An 18,211-nucleotide genomic window follows, 5' to 3' on the forward strand; every position below is an offset into this window, starting at 1 on the left:
ATTTTTTTGAGCATAAAATTTTTATCAACTCAATTTTATTGTTTACAATTTGTCGAAATACTAACGTTGCATCGTTCCTCGCAACTCTACACAATATTAAGTCTGGCATAATGATCAGATATTTTAAATTTTGGTAATGAAAATATCCTGGCAGATTCTGAAACGTGATGAATATGTTTGATTTCAATAACTTTCCTTAATTGTTGGAATAATTCTAAATCATTCATATTTGGAACTTTATGTCTCAAAATACTAAACAATAATTCTAATCCATTAGTTGAAATGGTTGAGGTCATAACTTGATAATCAAAACTACTATCAAAATCACATTCTTCATATAAATATTCTTCATCTTGACAATTACACATCACATTAAACACAGAACTAACCTGACTACAATCAGAAAGTGAATCAGAATCATTCTGTTCATAATCTATACATTTCTTCAACATTACCCAAAATCTTAAAATTGAAGCAACTCCTATTTTTGTTTGATCTGATATAAATGTCGTACTATTTACATATCTGATAACCTTTTTCATATAATATATTTTATCTATTAATCCATAGTTATCTTCATCATGACATAAATTATAAAAAAGTGACATATATTTTAAATGTCTATAGAGATTTGAAACTAATTGTAACTCTTCAGATGGCAATAAACGTTTCAGACGTATTTGATTTGCTAAATGATGTTTAAGAGTTTCTGTATTAGATGACTTTTCAATAATATCAACAATATTTTCAAAATCTAATTGTGCATCCAGTATTTGGTAAACATCTTCACCCTTAGTCATCAAATATCCTTCTGATATTTTAGAAATTGGAGGAACACTTTCAATTAAGTTTTTTTTTAGATCATTTTTGATCTTTTGTAATGCAGATATTAATTTTGGATCTATCAAGTGTAAAACAGCATCCAAATTCATTTCATCTCTAACAACAACATCACTTTTTGGAGTGAGTATTCAACTCACTAAAGTTTATTGTAAACAATACACCAAGAAATAGGAAAATTTGTCTAAAAAATTTTCAACATTGAGCAAGCTTAATACTTTGATTCAAGGAGAGTAATTTTTTCAACCAGAGCAAGAAACAGCACGATAAACCTAGCACCAATTCTCTTCCGACCAGACATCCGGTTCCTTCATCTTCAACATTCGGACTGTTTATAATAATTGTTAAGTCAACAGAACACATTAACACTTTCAAAACAGTTGTTCTTCTTCGGAAAGCTCATATAGTCAAGGTGATACACAACAACAAGTATCCTTTTTCTTGATGGTTGCAAAAGTGAACGCTAAAGGATAGAGTTCAACCATACGCAAGTAGATAAGATTATTTCCCAAGAATACTTACTTCGGAATAAGTGGAGACAACTCATCACTTCCACCTTAGGCTCTCTAGTCTTTTATGAAATTCATGAACCTTAAGACTGATGAACCAGCAAGTCTCCATCTCACCTAATAACAGTAACTTGATTGCTAACAAAGGATTCAGGGCTTCAATCAATCCTTCCGAATATATTGGACATAATGAGTTATGGGCTAGATGTTTTAAATTTGAAAATATTATCAGCCAAGCATATAATCTTGAACACACACCGCCACTTCCACATGTTATTAATATTCCTGTTGACCTCCAAAATTGAATACCCTTAATGATCCATTCACAGCGAAACCTATTTATTCATCACGATTAGTAATCATTGACTTGATGTTCTCCAGAGAGGTGATGTTTTGATTTAAGCTAATGCATGGATTCAGGCTCCTTGAAGGCACATTCTCCATTTATATGGAATAATTAGCTTGTATGGTTTATCTAGATAGTTGAGTTTGTGGTTAAGTTTTAGCCAATCACGTATCAAAAGAATTAGGTTGCTAGTATGGGCTCATAATTTCCGAATTTATTGGTGTATTGTTGGATAAATTGGAGTAAGTATTCAACTCACTAAAGTTTATTGTAAACAATACACCAAGAAATAGGAAAATTTGTCTAAAAAATTTTCAACATTGAGCAAGCTTAATACTTTGATTCCCCACCACCCACCCCAACACTCGGTGAGTATATTAATTCTTTTGATACGTCTTTATTGTTATTTTATTAGTGGTGTTATCAAGGACTTTGTGGTGCTTAAAAATCTGCGCTCAATAGGCCAACATAGAACTGGGTTTTAGGGTTGGTGAGGGGATTTTTAGGTGTTATAGAGGTGATCAAATTTGATGCTTGATGAAGATCTGCGCTCAATAGGTCAACATAGAACTGGGTTCTAGGGTTGGTGAGGGGATTTTTTGGAGTGTCAAAGACTCTGTGGGTGTTTGAATAATGGTTGTAGTATTGGACGAGGTAATTGTAATGGAATTGATTCTATTACAATTAGGCAAGATTTTCTTGAAAATTAATTTTCAAGTTTTTCATCTTGTCAACCATTATTCGGTTTGCTAGTATTTCAAGGGTAATAGATTAGTAGAAATTGGTTTTGTGGTTGTTCAGTGTTGAAAATAATCTATTACGTGCGTGTAGTAGAATAAAGCTCATAATTTCCGAATTTATTGGTGTATTGTTGGATAAATTCGAATTAATTCGAAAATGGTGTTATAATAGCAAGATAGATAATTCCTCGCAAAGATACAACTTCATTATCCATCATTGGATTCCTTAATCTTTTGAGAATGTGTATATAATCTTCAACATGTTACATTGCAAATTAATAAAAACAAGATTGAGAACAAGTAATTATACTAATGGGTATTAAAGCTCAGGGACTGTTTCACCTTTAAGGTGATTCAGCCTTGAGACCTGCTTTAATGGATATAAATCTTTATTAGCATCAACATGATACCACTCAGTATAATATTGTTTCATATAATTTTCGACTGTATCAATTTTAAATTCTCCATCCGCGCAACTACCAACTATTTCAATGTCATTCCTATTCCATTTCTGAGTTATTTCTTGCAAATATTTCAATACCTCAGCCTGAGCATTCTTTCCTGGTAAATTAAATGCAGCTACAGGAAGAGAGAAATAACCAGCTGTATCTATCAATTCAAAAACTACCACTTTTCCACATAAATCAATATTATCTATTTCTAATTGTAATAATTCTAAAAATGATTTAGGACCATTTTCAAATCCAAAAATATTTCCCTTCACACATGTCAATAAAGATCGCACGGTAACAATATCCCAACTAATTAAACTAAACGAAGTTTGATTTTTCTTAGATGTGAATTCTTTGGTCAGTTTCTCGATACTCTCTTCAGTATAAAGATGGCCATATAATAGTCCCTTGTTCCAGGTTTTAAGTGTGTTCTTATGAGGAGCTTGTATATTGCAACCATTGGATCCCCTGAAAATATCTATTAGTTTTTCTGATGAATAAAATCTAGCAAACTTCCAAAAATTCTTTACACATTGTGGATACTCTTTAGTTGTGTTGGGATGTATAATTCGTTCCATTTCATCTTTAATTCTAATGAGGTGAAAATCAAGATCATTTCCATTTTTTGAATAATTGTCAATTAAATTCACCATTTGTTGGTACAGTTCAGATTTGCTTTCAGCTTCTTCAACTTTTAGTTTTTTAATTTTTTTGTCTAACTCCTTTTTTGTGACCCAAGTTGCAAACAGAACAGAATTTTACAACCATGTCAGCCGTGAGAAGTTTGTTGATTTTTTCTTGATGTCATCTTGAAACGTCATTAATGATGATGATGATGTTTCGTGAGTTATTTTTTTTTTGAAATATTAAACAAAAAAATAGAGGGTAATTTTACTAATATATTCAAGAATTATTTTCTCAATGAATATATGGAGAAAACAATCTAAGTACTCAGATATTTCTATAAAACATGTATTGATCAATATATTCTAAAATTGTTATTTTGAATACTATGAATTCATAGTAAATTGGTGATTGGAAATTTTTAGTTTTTCAGAAGAAGTAAATTTAAGCCACTTTCCGAAAGAACAATAAAAAACCTTCTTTCCAAATGAATATATTAATTGACCTCACCTCCAGTCAAAAAGAGAGATGTAATTACCAATAGATTCTATAGTGAATTGATGAAAAAGCGAAATCCTTGTGTAAGGTTGTATTGTTTGTTGCCTTAAGGATGTAATTTTTTTGAAAAGTATTTGTAGCCAAACTTGGTATCGTTCTGTTAGTCATGTTCATTCCTAGTAAATACCATTGTGGCACTGTTCAACGTTTCACATAATATGTAAAACAATGTAGACTACAAACTCTAAATATTAGAAGACTTGAAACGATTGTGCAATATATTTATTTTTTGTTAGAAATGAATGTGAAATTTCTCTGCTGATAAATTGCTGGTCAAAACAAGCCTACCCTTCAGGCAAGCTCTTTTTCATACATCCTTTATCTGGCACCAGAGAAATTTTTAAAACAACAGAAGGATGATGTAGAGACCCTATTGTGAAATGTTTATATGTTTAAGTCATTATACACGACCTCTGTTAATATAGTAATCGTTTTCAAAAAATTTCCATAATAGAAATTCCTGCCAAAAATATGAGTGGTAATTTCCAAATACTCAATATTCCAAACTATAGAAGTGGCACCAACAAGCTCTTTACAATACGTAGTAAACCACCTATTCAACATATATTGAGTAGATGAGGTTCTGAGTTGGTTGTGCAACATGTTAATTTGTTATTGGAAACTTTATTTATTAATATCATTATAAATACAAAACATAACACCTTCTAAATTTCAAAGGAAGGTGCACCAAACGTGAATATGAAGGGCTCTTCAGATGAAGGTGTGAAGTTAAATGTACATGAATTCCGAGAGCAAAGTCTGGTACCTTTGGTAAGTAACACGAGTTTCAGGCCATTTATGATCTCTATGTTCCCCCCTGTGTTATCATGTTAAAGATTGAAAAGACTAATTTGGATGACTAATAAATAACCGAAATAGAGCAGAAAAAAATTGGCTACATGATGCTGTATCCACGAGTATTGAATCATCCTCTATGCATTGTACTCTTCCTATTGTCCTTGTTTCTAACTGTGACTCTTGTCCATACCATTTCCTCCGAACCAAATTCCAACATTGAAATGTTAATTTTCACACCAAAAGAACCTTTCACAACAGTTGACATTAGAGGTTCTGTCTCTTGCACACAAGCCAATGATTATGGATTTGAAATACCGAGTGATTATACTGTGGATAGCATGGAAGTCACATACATGTTTACAAAATTTTATCCATTCAGTTCAGATCGTCAAGATATTACAATTTATGTAAAGATTGGAAGTGTGGCTAATTCTACTCATTATGATGCAAAAAAAGAGTCCATTTCCACACCACTTGTAATTGAGAGCTCATCTCAGGAAATACCCATTCGAAACACAACTGTTTATTTCCAAGTATTAGGAACAGGAATGTGCAAAGATAAATTGGAGAATTATTACAAGGTTACCTTCAAGATTTATCCAACAAGATTTCCTTGGTGGGCAACCTTACTGATAGTTTTGGGAGGAATGATTGGATTATTTAGTGTGTTTGCATTATTGACCATTATTGGACACAAGTATAAAGAATGGAAACGTAGGCAGCAATATACTGAGAATATTTGATAGTTTAAACAATTTTGGGAGTTAAATATGGAATAAATGATTGAAATATTTTAAGTGAGTTTTGGTGAAATAATGTTAACTATTCGATCGTCTGTAGAATTAGTAGGTAGACATTGTTCATGATGGTTTTACACTAAAGAGAAATTACCCAAATAAATATTGTGAAATACTGTGACAAATTCCAAATTTCCATCTGAGGAACTATTTTCCTTCAATTCAAACTTTGATGGAATTTCAAAAATACGAGTTGGCTTAACAACTAATCCAGAGAAAGGCGTGATTTCTTGAGCATCCATTTGATATATGATATCGACCAATATTGCATTTGGGCAAAACTTTACAAAGTGACCTTCAATAACTCTAACAACATCCAAGCTAACCTTAAATAATACTCCAACCAAATTGAGAATTGAGAAAGTCATTGAGCAAGTACTTTCAACTCGACTTGGAATCTTGCTGAAAATTTCAATTGGCCACTCCATTCGTCCATTATTATTACTTAACAGGAATGTTGATTCGACACATTCATTCATGGTCACTTCTCTAACTACGAAAGGAGCTTCCTTTCCATCCAATTTTATGATCAAATCCTTGTCAAATCGAACTTCAAGTAAGGGAGCAGAGACCAATCTTTTCAGAACAGAACGTGCATAAAATCCGTTTTGTTGTTTGGCAGAGGAAGAAGCAACATCACTTGATTTGTTTGATGGCATTTCATATGCAAGAATAGTTTTGAATTAGTTTGAATTAGTTTTTTTCTTGTTTTTGAAAAATGTTTGTGAACTTTTGTGAATTTAAAGGTTTTTATTTTGCAAAATCACGTTTTTGAACCAAAAATATCATTTCAATCACGTTTGTGTTTATAATAGAACAGAAGACTTGTATTGAGATATTGTGTCTCATTCCAACGTTTTTTATTTCTTCCTTTTTTCAACTTCAGTAATAGTTGCTTGCAAGAGTTTTTCCCATTGTGAATCTTCATCCCCAAACTTATTCTTAAATTTGTCAACGACCTCAATAGCCTCATTCTCATAACCCAAAATGATCATTGGTCTAATAACCTTATTGGTGATGAACAATAGCAATTTGTTGGGTATTGATTTTTCATAATAGGAGAGAACTTGATAATTTTGTAAGGCCTCTTCCAATCGTCCAGCTCTGAGATGATTCAAACACTTTGTAACAATTAGGTCAACATGAGTTGGTACTCTTGAATAGTATTCCACTTGATCCAATAACATTGTTGAATCCAATAAAGAAGGAGCTTCATTGATGCATAGATATTTAACTCTGGCGAGTATTTGAGGGAAAAATTTGAAATCCTTGATTCTTGAGTGTGGTTTCTTATTCTTGAAAATTTCGAATAATTCCATACGCTTCAAATCTTCCATTCTTGAAGGTGCTTGAGAATTTGCCAAGATATTCAAACATTGAGTGGTACAAGAGATGTCATTAGTGCAGATCAGTTTGACATAGGGAATGTATGGATTTTTGGGAGCTCTCTTACTCTCTTCTTCAAATACTTTCAACATTGAACCATCTTTAACGAACTCTTGAAAGATGTTATACATGCCACCTAAATGAATTGGAAGATCTGTTTCCAAATCGTGGTACCAATCAAATTCATCTTCAGAATAGACCTTCTCTAAAATATCTGTCCACGACTTGTCAATATCTCCTTCAGATGGTGTGGTATACTTTTGTTTCACAACTGGATACAATTCAATAAATCTATGCATCAATGCTGTTGCATTTTGTAAATTCATTCCCAGTTCCAAACAGATTAAATTAACCATGCACATGAGTTTTTCTCTGGTTGTCACACTTTCGATATTCACAAATTCTCTCAATAATAGTTCAGTAATTGCTGAATAATAAGTCACTTGATCATGCAACACAAGATCTTTTCCCTCGATATCTATTCCACTCGAAAGGAGTACATGCAAATTCTTCAAATCTTCAAAACTAAACCACTCTTGAAAAATTCCCTTAATCAATAAACCATTAAAAGTTGAAAAATTTAACATTACATAAATGGCCTGTCTCTTCATCTCATCTAAATTCTCAATTAATTCATATTCATCTTTTTCCATTGTTCTGTTTATAATTGTATAGAAAGAAAAGTTTCGTATGGTACTTTGTACCAATTCGTTAAAAATACCAGTAGGAAGAGCTTTATCAGGGAATTCTCTTTGATTCTCTTTGATTTTCTTGTTGAGTTCATCTAAAGCAAGATGAACTGTGGTTTTTTCAAATGCAGGAGAAGAAACCATGTTTTTAATACCAGCTATTTGTTTGACAAGTTGTTCTTTGGAAGTTGGTGTTGCCAATGTGTTAACAATATCAGTGTTGACAAATGTTGCAAATTCCCGATCATGATAATTTGTTGTTGATTGCTGAGCAGAGTGATTTTGAAAATGGAGGAGGGTAGTTATTGATGATTTGTTCATCATTACTCTCTTCCTACTACTACTACTACTGAGAAGAGAGCCAAGGTGTTTAAACATTTTTTATTGAATTGAATTATAATGTGGATATGTTCGTACGAGTTCTTTGGTTTACAATATGTTCCAAATTGATTAGTTGCTGTAATGAATATTCGAAATGTGCTTCATAAGGAATGATATATAAACCTTAATTTAAGGAAATGAATTGATATGATTTATTGTTCACATTTTCAGATAATGAATGGCTACGGCCATATCACGATGAATGCACCTCATCCCGTCCGATTTGAGAAGTTAAGCATCGTCGAGCCACATCAGTACTGAGGTTGGAGACAACTTGGGAACCTGTGGTGCTGTAGTCTTTTTTTAAATACAAGGTAATTTTCCCACAATTATCCAAATTATGACACTTTCAAATGTAATATGGCAATAAGCAAACAAATCATACAATTTTGACAAAAGATTGAACTTTTTGTTTTTCATTGTAAAAAGTATTGATGAAGCTTTTTCAGTGCAACTTGCCATTCAGGTCCACAATTCACAGCTGCAAACTTGGCCACTCCGTTTAACATTCGAAATTCACATTCAAAATTAGCATTACAATCTCCCATTAATATCTCACGATCCTCTTCCCAAGAAAATAAAACAGTTCCTGTAAATTCAGCCAAAGGATTCAATTCAACAATTTTCACAATTAAATTTCCATTTGTCATGTCCTTGACAAGAATAATATCGATTGCATAGTTTGAAATTGGTAATTCTGCATTGTTTACAATATTTTCCAAGATGAATGAAATGATAAGGTGTTTGATTTGATCCTTTTGTTTGAAAAGCGTTGGGAAATAGACAACTGGGTTGTATTGGGTTAAACCTGTAATTTTTCTATTGTAAACAAAGGCTCTAAATTCATGAGCTACATCAAAGTCGTTCCACTTTTCAAAATAATTACAAAGAACTTTAACAAATTGAAAATTCATAACTAGTAAACATACCTCTCTAATAATAAGATCAAGTGGTGATTTTGTTGGACTATCCAACATTGCTTTGAATTCTTGTTGAGCTCTCTTTGATTCAATTAATAATTGAATTGCTTCATGTCCATTGTAAATTTTCAAAATTGAAATGCTTGCTCTATATAATGCATACATGATAATATTCGTCTTCTCTGACTTATCCAATGATTTATCATCCAATAGCTCACTCTCCTTCAAAATATTCAAATATTCCTCATGAATTAACTTGACAAATCCTTTTCTATTAATGGCTGCATCCTTTGGTGAAAGAGTTGACAATCTAATAAAAACTCCACTTCTTCCACTCAATTCTTCCATTTCCTTCATCTTACTACTAATTCTATCAGCTAAATTATTCAAAATTTTTGCATTTTCTCCAACTTTCCACTCATCATATTCCACTACATTATCTTTTTCATTTTGTGGAAATTCGCACTTCTTGAATTTTTCATTTTCATCAATCAATGCCTTGATTTCACTTCTTTCCAATGTCATTTGCAATGATCGGAAGGAAAATGGCTCAATTACTTTGAAATAGGTATCAAAATTTGTTTCTTCCAATAAGTGTTGATAATCATCATCGGATGAGCAAATCATTCGTGAATTGGTCGATTGCTTGCTTTTTGTGTTGGTTTTACGAAGGGAAACTCCAGAACGAATATCATCGAGGAAGGAACTCATTTTTTTGTATTGGTTTTTATTGAGTTGAATCAAATCTGTTGCTATTTACAATTTTTACAAAAGTTCCAAGTTCATTGAATATCACAAAATATGTTATTTCAATTCTTGTGTTGTGTGGTGAGTAGTGCTTGGAATTGAGTTGTATTATACCATTGAACAGGGAACATATTAAAAGTTTGGACCTCTTTCACGAAGAGAAGCTCTAAAGTATAATAATTCCATACATGGGAAACATAACATGTAACCAAACCACAGAATTACATTTCCGAAACGAGTTCCTTTGACTTTTTCTGTAACGTAGAAGAGTGGAATTTGAGAAATGACCATGCAGAAGAAGTATGGTCTGAAGACTCTAAAAGTGTAGATTAGTACAAATTCATGCAAGGCGGCAGTGACAAAGAATGTTGATGTGGCAGCCCAGAATTTGTTGAATCCCTTGACTCGTCTCATACTCTCCACATAGATGTGTCTGGACATGAATTTGAGAACTGGTCTATTCCACAATCTCCAATATTGAGAGACACTGGTTGCAGACCACCATTCGAGATAGAATTCTCTATCAGCATATCTAACCATCTCTGCAGTTGCATTCATAAAACAGTGAAAGACACAATAGAATGTCAGCATCCAAATTATCATGGAAGGAATGGTCAAATTAATGATCAAATCATACCAATCGTAGGTCTCAATTTCCTGTAAGAATGGTGAGATGTGTCTTTGAATAACGAGATACATTACAAGGCAAATCAATAGACCTCCACCATATTCTCTTGCCACATATCGATAATCAACCTTATCAGTTCTTGGAAATTCTATTTCATAGACCAAACTTGGAATTCTCACATACTCTACAAAGTCAAACACCAACCAGTACAATCTTTCCCAATGTGAATAGGACTCACACCTAATCTTCTCATAACGATTATTGAAAATCGGCTTGTTTCCATTTTGAGCGTATTTCCCTTCATAGACAATTTCCTCTCTGAAATATCTATTCGTGATGAAATAACTATGCATTTTGAAACTATTTACAACTGTTTGACAACCAAGAGCAGATCTACACAAAGGACTCATACTATCAGTGTTGAAAACTATCCAAGTAGGAACTGCAAACATAGTCAATTGTGCAAGTGCATAAATTGTACAATTAATTCCATCCCAAAAAGGAGACAATCTCTTCTTTTGAGCAAATTGAATAAGAATAAACTCAGATAACACTGAATAAATCAAAGAAAATGCAACTATTGAAAACCAATATCCAATTACAAAATGCACACCTTTCAACATTGTAAACAATAAAGTAAAGTCAATCAGTTGCCCACTCTGTCTCCAATTATGATACATTACATTTCCAGACCAAACAACCAACAATAATCCAAACAAATTCAAAAAACCTTCACTACTTTTCATTTCCAGTAGTGATTTTCTTGATTGTGGTGGATAGGGAAACTTTCCTATCAATGTATCCTTCTTATCTGGATTGACTCTAAACTCATCCGATGATGAAGAAGATGATTTCGTCTCTGAAGAATCCGAAGAAACTGAAGCAGTAGACTGATCAACTACCTTTCCTTTCAAACTAGCTTCAGAAACAACCTCCACTCCACTGTTCGTATTATCAACAGCTTTACTAATCATTTTTACAAACTCTATACAACTCCTATTTATACAACAATATCAAATTCTGATTGAGGAGAAACTTTGGAATTGAGGTCAGGGGTAGTTCGAGCAAACTCGTTCTTTGTTTTTTTTTGAGTTTTATTTTAAGAATCATCGAAAATTTTCAAGCAATTAAGTAATTGAACGAAGAAGCAATTTTGAAAATTTCCATAAGGAACCAATGGATGATGTATGGAGGAGGGAAGGAAGTCCTATTTTCGTGGTTGTAGGATTTTGAGAGAGATTTTAGAGTTTTGATTCAAAAATTGGTGCGATTGATCGTATGAACGAAGGGAAAGGAATTGAATGATATTTTGAGACAAGCAAGAATTGAAAGTGTTTGAGTAGTGGCAGAGTTGATGATGAATACGCGAAAGTTGTAGATGAGACTTGCCATTTTCGATTGTGCCTACCTGGTGAAATGATGCCGGCTGCATTGGACGAAACTTCCAATAAGCAAATTGTGAAATGTAATGTAACTGACAAATTTTTAGTTACGCTTTGTGTTTGGCGCCAAATGGAACCCGCTAAAACTAACCGTTGATATATCTAAGAGTGTGACTTTTCCCTCCAATTTTTAAAATCACCACAAAAAAAAACAAGCAAAGCAAGTTGCGAACAAATTGAAAGCCTCCCAGCGTTATCTTGTTCAACATACTCTAGTAGTCAATCATTTTTTAATTGATCGTACACACAACGAATCTAACCTTCATTACCTAGGATCAATTCGTTTCTAAGTTTTTTAGTAGTCAAAAGTTTTCCCGTCATAGTATTTAATAATTATCATGACTCTAATTGTTAAAAAGAGTGGAGAGAAGGAACTCTTCTCCTCCGAAAAGATTAGAATCAGACTCCAAGACCACACCAAGGATCTCTATCACATTAATATAGATTCTATCATTGAAAAGCTTCAACTTGAAATTCACAACGATATTACCACTGAAAAGTTGGACAACCTCATTGCTGAATGTATTGCCTATATGGCCTATTCTCATCCTGACTATTTAAAGTTGGCTGGTAGAGTGAAAGTTTCTACCCTCCACAAACACACAAAGTCAAAATTCTCTGAAGTCGTTCATGATTTGCGTAACTTCATCCACCCAAGAACTAATTTGCCATCACCATTAATTTCCGAAGAAGTTTTTAATGTTGTTGCTGCCAATGTGGATGTTTTGGATCAAGCCATCAAGAGTGAAAGAGATTTCCAATTCGATTACTTTGGATACAAGACTCTCGAAAGAAGCTACTTGCTCAAACTTGCCGATAGTCGTATTGCCGAAAGACCACAACACATGTTTATGCGTGTAAGTTTAGGTATCCACGGAGGTGACATTGAAAGAGCCATTCAAACCTATGATTTACTCAGTAGTGGTATGTTTATTCATGCCTCTCCAACATTGTTCAATGCTGGTACTCCAATTCCACAAATGAGTTCTTGTTTCCTCGTTTCTATGAAGGATGATTCCATTCATGGTATTTATGATACCCTTAAGACTTGTGCCCTTATTTCCAAGTCTGCTGGTGGTATTGGTTTGTCAGTTCACAATATTAGAGCTTCTGGATCATACATTAGAGGTACAAACGGAACATCAAATGGTTTAATTCCAATGTTGAGAGTTTTCAATGACACTGCCAGATATGTCGATCAAGGTGGTGGTAAGAGAAAGGGTGCCTTTGCCATTTATTTGGAACCTTGGCACTCTGACATTTTTGACTTTTTGGATTTGAGAAAGAATCACGGTAAGGAAGAAATCAGAGCTAGAGATTTATTCTTGGGTTTATGGGTCAACGATCTCTTCATGCAACGTGTTAAGGATGATGCCGAATGGTCACTCTTCTGTCCAAATGAAGCTCAAGGTCTTGCTGATGTTTGGGGTGAAGAATTCAATCAATTATATACCAAATATGAAAGAGAAGGAAAGGCCAAGAGAACCATCAAGGCTCAAGAACTCTGGTTTGCTATTATTGAAGCCCAAATTGAAACTGGTGTCCCATACATGTTGTACAAGGATTCTTGTAATAGAAAATCCAATCAACAAAACCTTGGTACCATCAAGTCTTCTAACTTGTGTACTGAAATTATTGAATTTACTGCTCCTGATGAAGTTGCTGTATGTAACCTTGCCAGTATTGCTCTTCCAAAGTATGTCAATGAAGAAACTCAAACCTATGATCACCAAAAGTTATACGAAGTTGTCAAGATTGCCACTTACAATTTGAATAAGATTATTGATAAGAATTATTACCCAGTCGAAGAAGCCAAGAAGAGTAACTTTAGACACAGACCAATTGGTCTCGGTGTTCAAGGTTTGGCCGATGCTTTCATCAAGATGCGTCTTCCATTCGAAAGTGAAGAAGCTAAAAACCTCAACAGGGAAATCTTTGAAACCATTTACTTTGCTGCCATGACCTGCTCAATGGAACTTGCTAAGGTTGAAGGAACATATGAAACCTATGAAGGAAGTCCAATCAGTAAGGGTATCTTCCAACACGAATTCTGGACCAGAGAAGGTGAACCATTCGAAGGTAAGACTATTACCAGCGGTAGATGGGATTGGGAAGGTTTGAGACAACAAGTCTTGCAACACGGTGTCAGAAACAGTCTCTTAGTTGCACCAATGCCAACTGCTTCCACCAGTCAAATCTTGGGCAACAATGAATGTTTCGAACCATATACATCAAACGTTTATACTAGACGTGTTTTGAGTGGTGAATATCCAGTCATTAACAGACATCTTGTTGCTGATTTGATCAAGATTGACATGTGGAATCCAACTATTGTTAACCAAATTATTGGTAATAGAGGTTCCATCCAAAATATCCAAGGTATCCCTGATGATATTAAGGAATTGTACAAGACTGTTTGGGAAATTAAGCAAAGAAGCTTGTTGGATCTTGCCATTGAAAGATCTCCATTCATTGATCAATCTCAATCTTTGAACGTTTTCATTTCAATTCCATCAGTTTCCAAGATGAGTTCTATGCACTTTTATGCTTGGTCTAAGGGGTTGAAGACTGGTATGTACTATTTGAGAACTCAACCAGCCGCCGATGCCATCCAATTCACTGTCGATCCAAACATGATGAAGCAAAGCGTTTCAACATCACAAGCTGAAGAACCAAAGCAAGAAGAAGAAGTTATCGTTTGCAAAAGAAAGAAGAGAGGCCAAGCTCCACCTGAAGGTGAAGAAGACGAAGAAGAATGCCTCGTCTGTGGTGCTTAAATTCTCTTCCCTATTCTGTAAATTACACACAACCTACCCAAAACACATTGTGCACTTTAAGTAGTGACAAGTGAACCATCTAATTCTCTTATTTATTAAAACAAAATTAATTTAAAATACCTTGTCGTTTTTTTAGAATATCATTTTCGTGCTCTTTTGCAAGTTGTGCCAAACATTCAAATGTATTACTCATACATTCCTCTAACTTAAACTTGGATATGAGATCAAAGGCAAGGCAATTCTCATTTGGTAAGGTTTCTATCTTTTTCTGCCCACATAAAATAATACAAGGTTTTGAGTATTTTTTACAGAGCTGGGCAATCCATGACACTACTTTACCACCTTCTGATTGGTGATCATAACTACCTTCTCCTGTAAAGACAATATCTGATTGAGAAATGACTTGTTCCAAGTTATTAATTGCTCCAATCATTTCAATTCCCTTTTTGAGATTGACTTGTCCATTCAGTATTGAATAGAAACCACCTGCAATGCCACCAGCTGCTCCAGCACCACTCAAATTACTGATATCTATATTCTGGTGTCGTTGAATTAACTTTGCAACTTGATTCATGCCCTTCTCTAAAATTTCTCGTTGCTCTTCAGTGGCTCCCTTTTGCTTGCTGAAAGTATGTACAGCTCCCCTCTCTCCAATAAATGGATTATTCACATCACATGCAATATCAATGGTTAAATTCTCATACTGGAATGGTAATCCTTCAGTGTTAATTAAAATATCAGAAATATTAATCAAATCTCCTCCCCAGAAAACTTCTCCACTACTCATCAATTTTCCATTTAGCTCAATATCAACACATCCCAAACATTTCAAACATCCCAATCCAGCATCATTCGTACAAGATCCACCAATTCCCATCAAGATGTGAATATGATCCTTCTTTCCATGTTGTTTCAGAATATTCCCAATCACCACTCCCAATCCAAACGTACTCGTATTGAATGGATTTCTCTCCTCCATTTTCAATAATTCCAATCCACACACCGTGGCCATCTCCAAAACATAGAGAAAATTATTCTCCACTTGTTTTCTAAAATATGGAACTGTTATCATCAAATCGGAATTTCTAACAGGTCTCCTCACTTGAACATGATCGAGTTGATAATTTCCTTCTTGATCCTTCTTGATGGCTTCAAGAAAACCTTCACCTCCATCCGATAAGGGAATATTAACAAAGTCATAATTAACTTGTCCTAAACCTTGCATGATTGCCTTTCCGCACTCTCTTGCTTTCAAGCTATCTTTGAATTTATCGAAACAACAAGCAATTTGAAGTCTTTTCATTTTTTTTGTAATTTTAAAAATCTCATATTAAATAGTTAATTGAATATGATCTTGATTTACAATGAAATAGAATAGTTCAAAATAATTCATAAGAAAATATAAAATTTATAATTACAATTAAGCATTAGAGTTGAACAAATCATCATCTTCAACATCTCGCCTACTTCTAAAGAATGAAGTCTTCTTTTGTTGTCCTGTTGGAGTACCTCCTTGTTTAGTATTCTTTTGAGTATTCAAAAGTTCCTTTTGTTTCCTATATCTCAAAATTTGTTTAATTAAATCTTCAATCACAGCAGAGACGTTCTTTCCAGTCTTGGCACTTGTTTCAAAATAAGGAGCACTTGAACTATCACTAAATTTGATTGCAGTGGCCAAAGGAACCTCTTTATATCATCATCATATTATGAATTTATAGTATTCATCATCATTATCATCATTGAGGGAATGTTTTTGAATATTTTCATCAAGTGATCATTTTTTTTAAAGATTTTTCCCGCGTTTTTTCATACAATGTAAATTTTGATATTTTTCATCATCATGATAATGAAATATTAAATTATTAATTGATATTACATAATATATAACAAAACAAATAATAATAACATTATGAAAAGGAAAGCAAAATAGGAGAAGAAATATAATAAAAAAAACGTTAGAATTTTAAAATTGATAAAAAACAACAACTCACCTCTCACAATGTCTGCAATATCACACTTATTACCAATACAAATACATGGCTTGAGTAATCCGTAGGTATTCTTCTCTTCTTGTTGGAGAACATCGAAGGATTTGTGGAAGACTTGCATTTGGGAGAAACTGTTCATTTCATCAACGGAGAAAAAGAGAATGAAGGCATCAATATCATACCAAGGTATATCCTGTTAGTAGCCATTCAGAGTGGAAATACATTCATAATATATGATGAAATTAATAATAATAATAATATAACAACAACAATAAAAAGCAAAATATTCGTCATCAATTTGAAGAATATTATGATATAATAACAATAAGAATTAGAAATTCAAGCGTTCGACCAATAATAACATACCTCTGGTTGAACATCTTCAAAGGAAGATCCTGCTGATGGTTGTATATACAAAAATTCAATATCGAGACAGTCGTTGGAAATGGTGTATCGGTTGGAGTTTTCATCCTTCTTATCCATAATTTCACGATGATGGAAAGTGGCACCCTATATTATTATTGTTGTTGTTCATATTCGAAAAGTAAGAGAAGAAGAAGAAATATTTTGTTATTGTTATTATTCAATAATGAATATTCGAAATGTCAAAATGTCAATTATCAGCATTAACACATTACTATAATACTTACAAAAGTCTTCTTTCCAGTGTTTGGATTACCACAAATTGCGATTTTAATATGTGTCACGGATTTTGGCTTTACCATTTTTTTAAAATTAACGACTGCGATGTTGACAGGAAGCTGTTCGAAACATCCAGACGTTTTCAATCATGATGATTATTTTTAATGGGAGAAAGACTGAATAACACCTCCTCCACCTTGGTATGAATGTTGATGTAAAGGGATGATAATTGTTTCAGTAAGGAGGGTGCTCTTTGGTAAGTAACTGATGTTCAAGTCAATCTGTGAAATTGTGTTAATGTCCTGCCAATTATCCATCAGTAGTTACCTCACTTACCTAGATGGTTAACAATGGAGATGATTGAAATGTGTTATACCAAGAACGAGGAGATGCCCAATTAGAAAAAGTTAGAGAATGGGAAGTGCTTACTGAAATTCAATTCATTGATGTGCGAAGTGCCAATAAATTTATTCATATTGTGCCTTGTTGCTCTTTAGATTATGATTTTACTTTAACTCTCTGTTGTGTTGTAAAGTAAACAATCATATCAATATTCATTCTTTTCATCAATAACAATACTAGTTAATCCATATTATTAAATATTAAATCCATCAACTCTTCCGATAATTGATTATCAAAGCAAGTGTGTTGGAAATTATTTCCGAAGAGAATTAAAGAGTAAAGTGCGATTTGCCTTGATTCAAGTCTTTTCCAACATGTGCATAGGATTTCAATCTTTCCAAGCCTCCTCTTGCTTCACCAATTTTATTGTGAAGCTTTTTTGGATTGGTTTCATTCTTGTAGGCTCTGAATTCTTCACGGATGGCTTGAATCATTCCATCCTTTCTCATGCTCGGATAGTATTTCATGTTTTTGAGCAAATTCCGATAGAGTGAGAGAATTTCTTGCTTGTTGGACATTTTTTAAAGATTTTAAATAATATTATT

General features: G+C 33.4%; 10 protein-coding genes across 10 annotated transcripts; 2 read left to right on the forward strand and 8 right to left on the reverse strand.

Annotated features, from left to right (window-relative positions):
• Positions 1-86: 86 nt before the first annotated feature.
• On the reverse strand, positions 87-932 carry NAEGRDRAFT_70143 (uncharacterized protein; the record flags this gene model as incomplete). The annotated part of the gene is made up of 1 exon (XM_002674763.1): positions 87-932. One exon carries the CDS (start codon positions 930-932, stop codon positions 87-89), a length of 846 nt encoding a protein of 281 aa, XP_002674809.1.
• Positions 933-2,754: 1,822 nt separating this feature from the next.
• NAEGRDRAFT_70144 (uncharacterized protein) lies at positions 2,755-3,465 on the reverse strand (the record flags this gene model as incomplete). The annotated part of the gene is made up of 1 exon (XM_002674764.1): positions 2,755-3,465. One exon carries the CDS (start codon positions 3,463-3,465, stop codon positions 2,755-2,757), a length of 711 nt encoding a protein of 236 aa, XP_002674810.1.
• A 1,623-nt stretch (positions 3,466-5,088) lies between these two features.
• NAEGRDRAFT_70145 (uncharacterized protein) lies at positions 5,089-5,610 on the forward strand (the record flags this gene model as incomplete). The annotated part of the gene is made up of 1 exon (XM_002674691.1): positions 5,089-5,610. The coding sequence occupies one exon, from the start codon at positions 5,089-5,091 to the stop codon at positions 5,608-5,610; it is 522 nt and encodes a 173-aa protein (XP_002674737.1).
• Positions 5,611-5,738: 128 nt separating this feature from the next.
• NAEGRDRAFT_70146 (uncharacterized protein) lies at positions 5,739-6,323 on the reverse strand (the record flags this gene model as incomplete). The annotated part of the gene is made up of 1 exon (XM_002674765.1): positions 5,739-6,323. One exon carries the CDS (start codon positions 6,321-6,323, stop codon positions 5,739-5,741), a length of 585 nt encoding a protein of 194 aa, XP_002674811.1.
• A 201-nt stretch (positions 6,324-6,524) lies between these two features.
• Positions 6,525-8,117, reverse strand: NAEGRDRAFT_70147 (uncharacterized protein; the record flags this gene model as incomplete). Its single annotated transcript, XM_002674766.1, has 1 exon — positions 6,525-8,117. One exon carries the CDS (start codon positions 8,115-8,117, stop codon positions 6,525-6,527), a length of 1,593 nt encoding a protein of 530 aa, XP_002674812.1.
• Positions 8,118-8,536: 419 nt separating this feature from the next.
• Positions 8,537-9,751, reverse strand: NAEGRDRAFT_50779 (uncharacterized protein; the record flags this gene model as incomplete). The annotated part of the gene is made up of 1 exon (XM_002674767.1): positions 8,537-9,751. The coding sequence occupies one exon, from the start codon at positions 9,749-9,751 to the stop codon at positions 8,537-8,539; it is 1,215 nt and encodes a 404-aa protein (XP_002674813.1).
• Positions 9,738-11,498, reverse strand: NAEGRDRAFT_80541 (uncharacterized protein). Its single transcript, XM_002674768.1, has one exon. It carries the CDS (start codon positions 11,387-11,389, stop codon positions 9,920-9,922), a length of 1,470 nt encoding a protein of 489 aa, XP_002674814.1. The 5' UTR covers positions 11,390-11,498; the 3' UTR covers positions 9,738-9,919.
• Positions 11,499-12,004: 506 nt separating this feature from the next.
• On the forward strand, positions 12,005-14,747 carry NAEGRDRAFT_58675 (ribonucleotide reductase). Its single transcript, XM_002674692.1, has one exon. It carries the CDS (start codon positions 12,196-12,198, stop codon positions 14,632-14,634), a length of 2,439 nt encoding a protein of 812 aa, XP_002674738.1. The 5' UTR covers positions 12,005-12,195; the 3' UTR covers positions 14,635-14,747.
• NAEGRDRAFT_70151 (uncharacterized protein) lies at positions 14,741-15,937 on the reverse strand (the record flags this gene model as incomplete). The annotated part of the gene is made up of 1 exon (XM_002674769.1): positions 14,741-15,937. One exon carries the CDS (start codon positions 15,935-15,937, stop codon positions 14,741-14,743), a length of 1,197 nt encoding a protein of 398 aa, XP_002674815.1.
• An 87-nt stretch (positions 15,938-16,024) lies between these two features.
• NAEGRDRAFT_56250 (uncharacterized protein) lies at positions 16,025-17,351 on the reverse strand. The gene is made up of 4 exons (XM_002674770.1): positions 17,273-17,351; positions 16,989-17,132; positions 16,626-16,815; positions 16,025-16,320 (listed from the first exon to the last, which is right to left on the reverse strand). The coding sequence occupies exons 1-4, from the start codon at positions 17,345-17,347 to the stop codon at positions 16,055-16,057; spliced, it is 675 nt and encodes a 224-aa protein (XP_002674816.1). The 5' UTR covers positions 17,348-17,351; the 3' UTR covers positions 16,025-16,054.
• Positions 17,352-18,211: the final 860 nt, after the last annotated feature.

Source organism: Naegleria gruberi, assembly GCF_000004985.1.
Source record: "Naegleria gruberi genomic scaffold NAEGRscaffold_38, whole genome shotgun sequence".
Lineage (NCBI taxonomy): Eukaryota > Heterolobosea > Eutetramitea > Acrasida > Naegleriidae > Naegleria > Naegleria gruberi.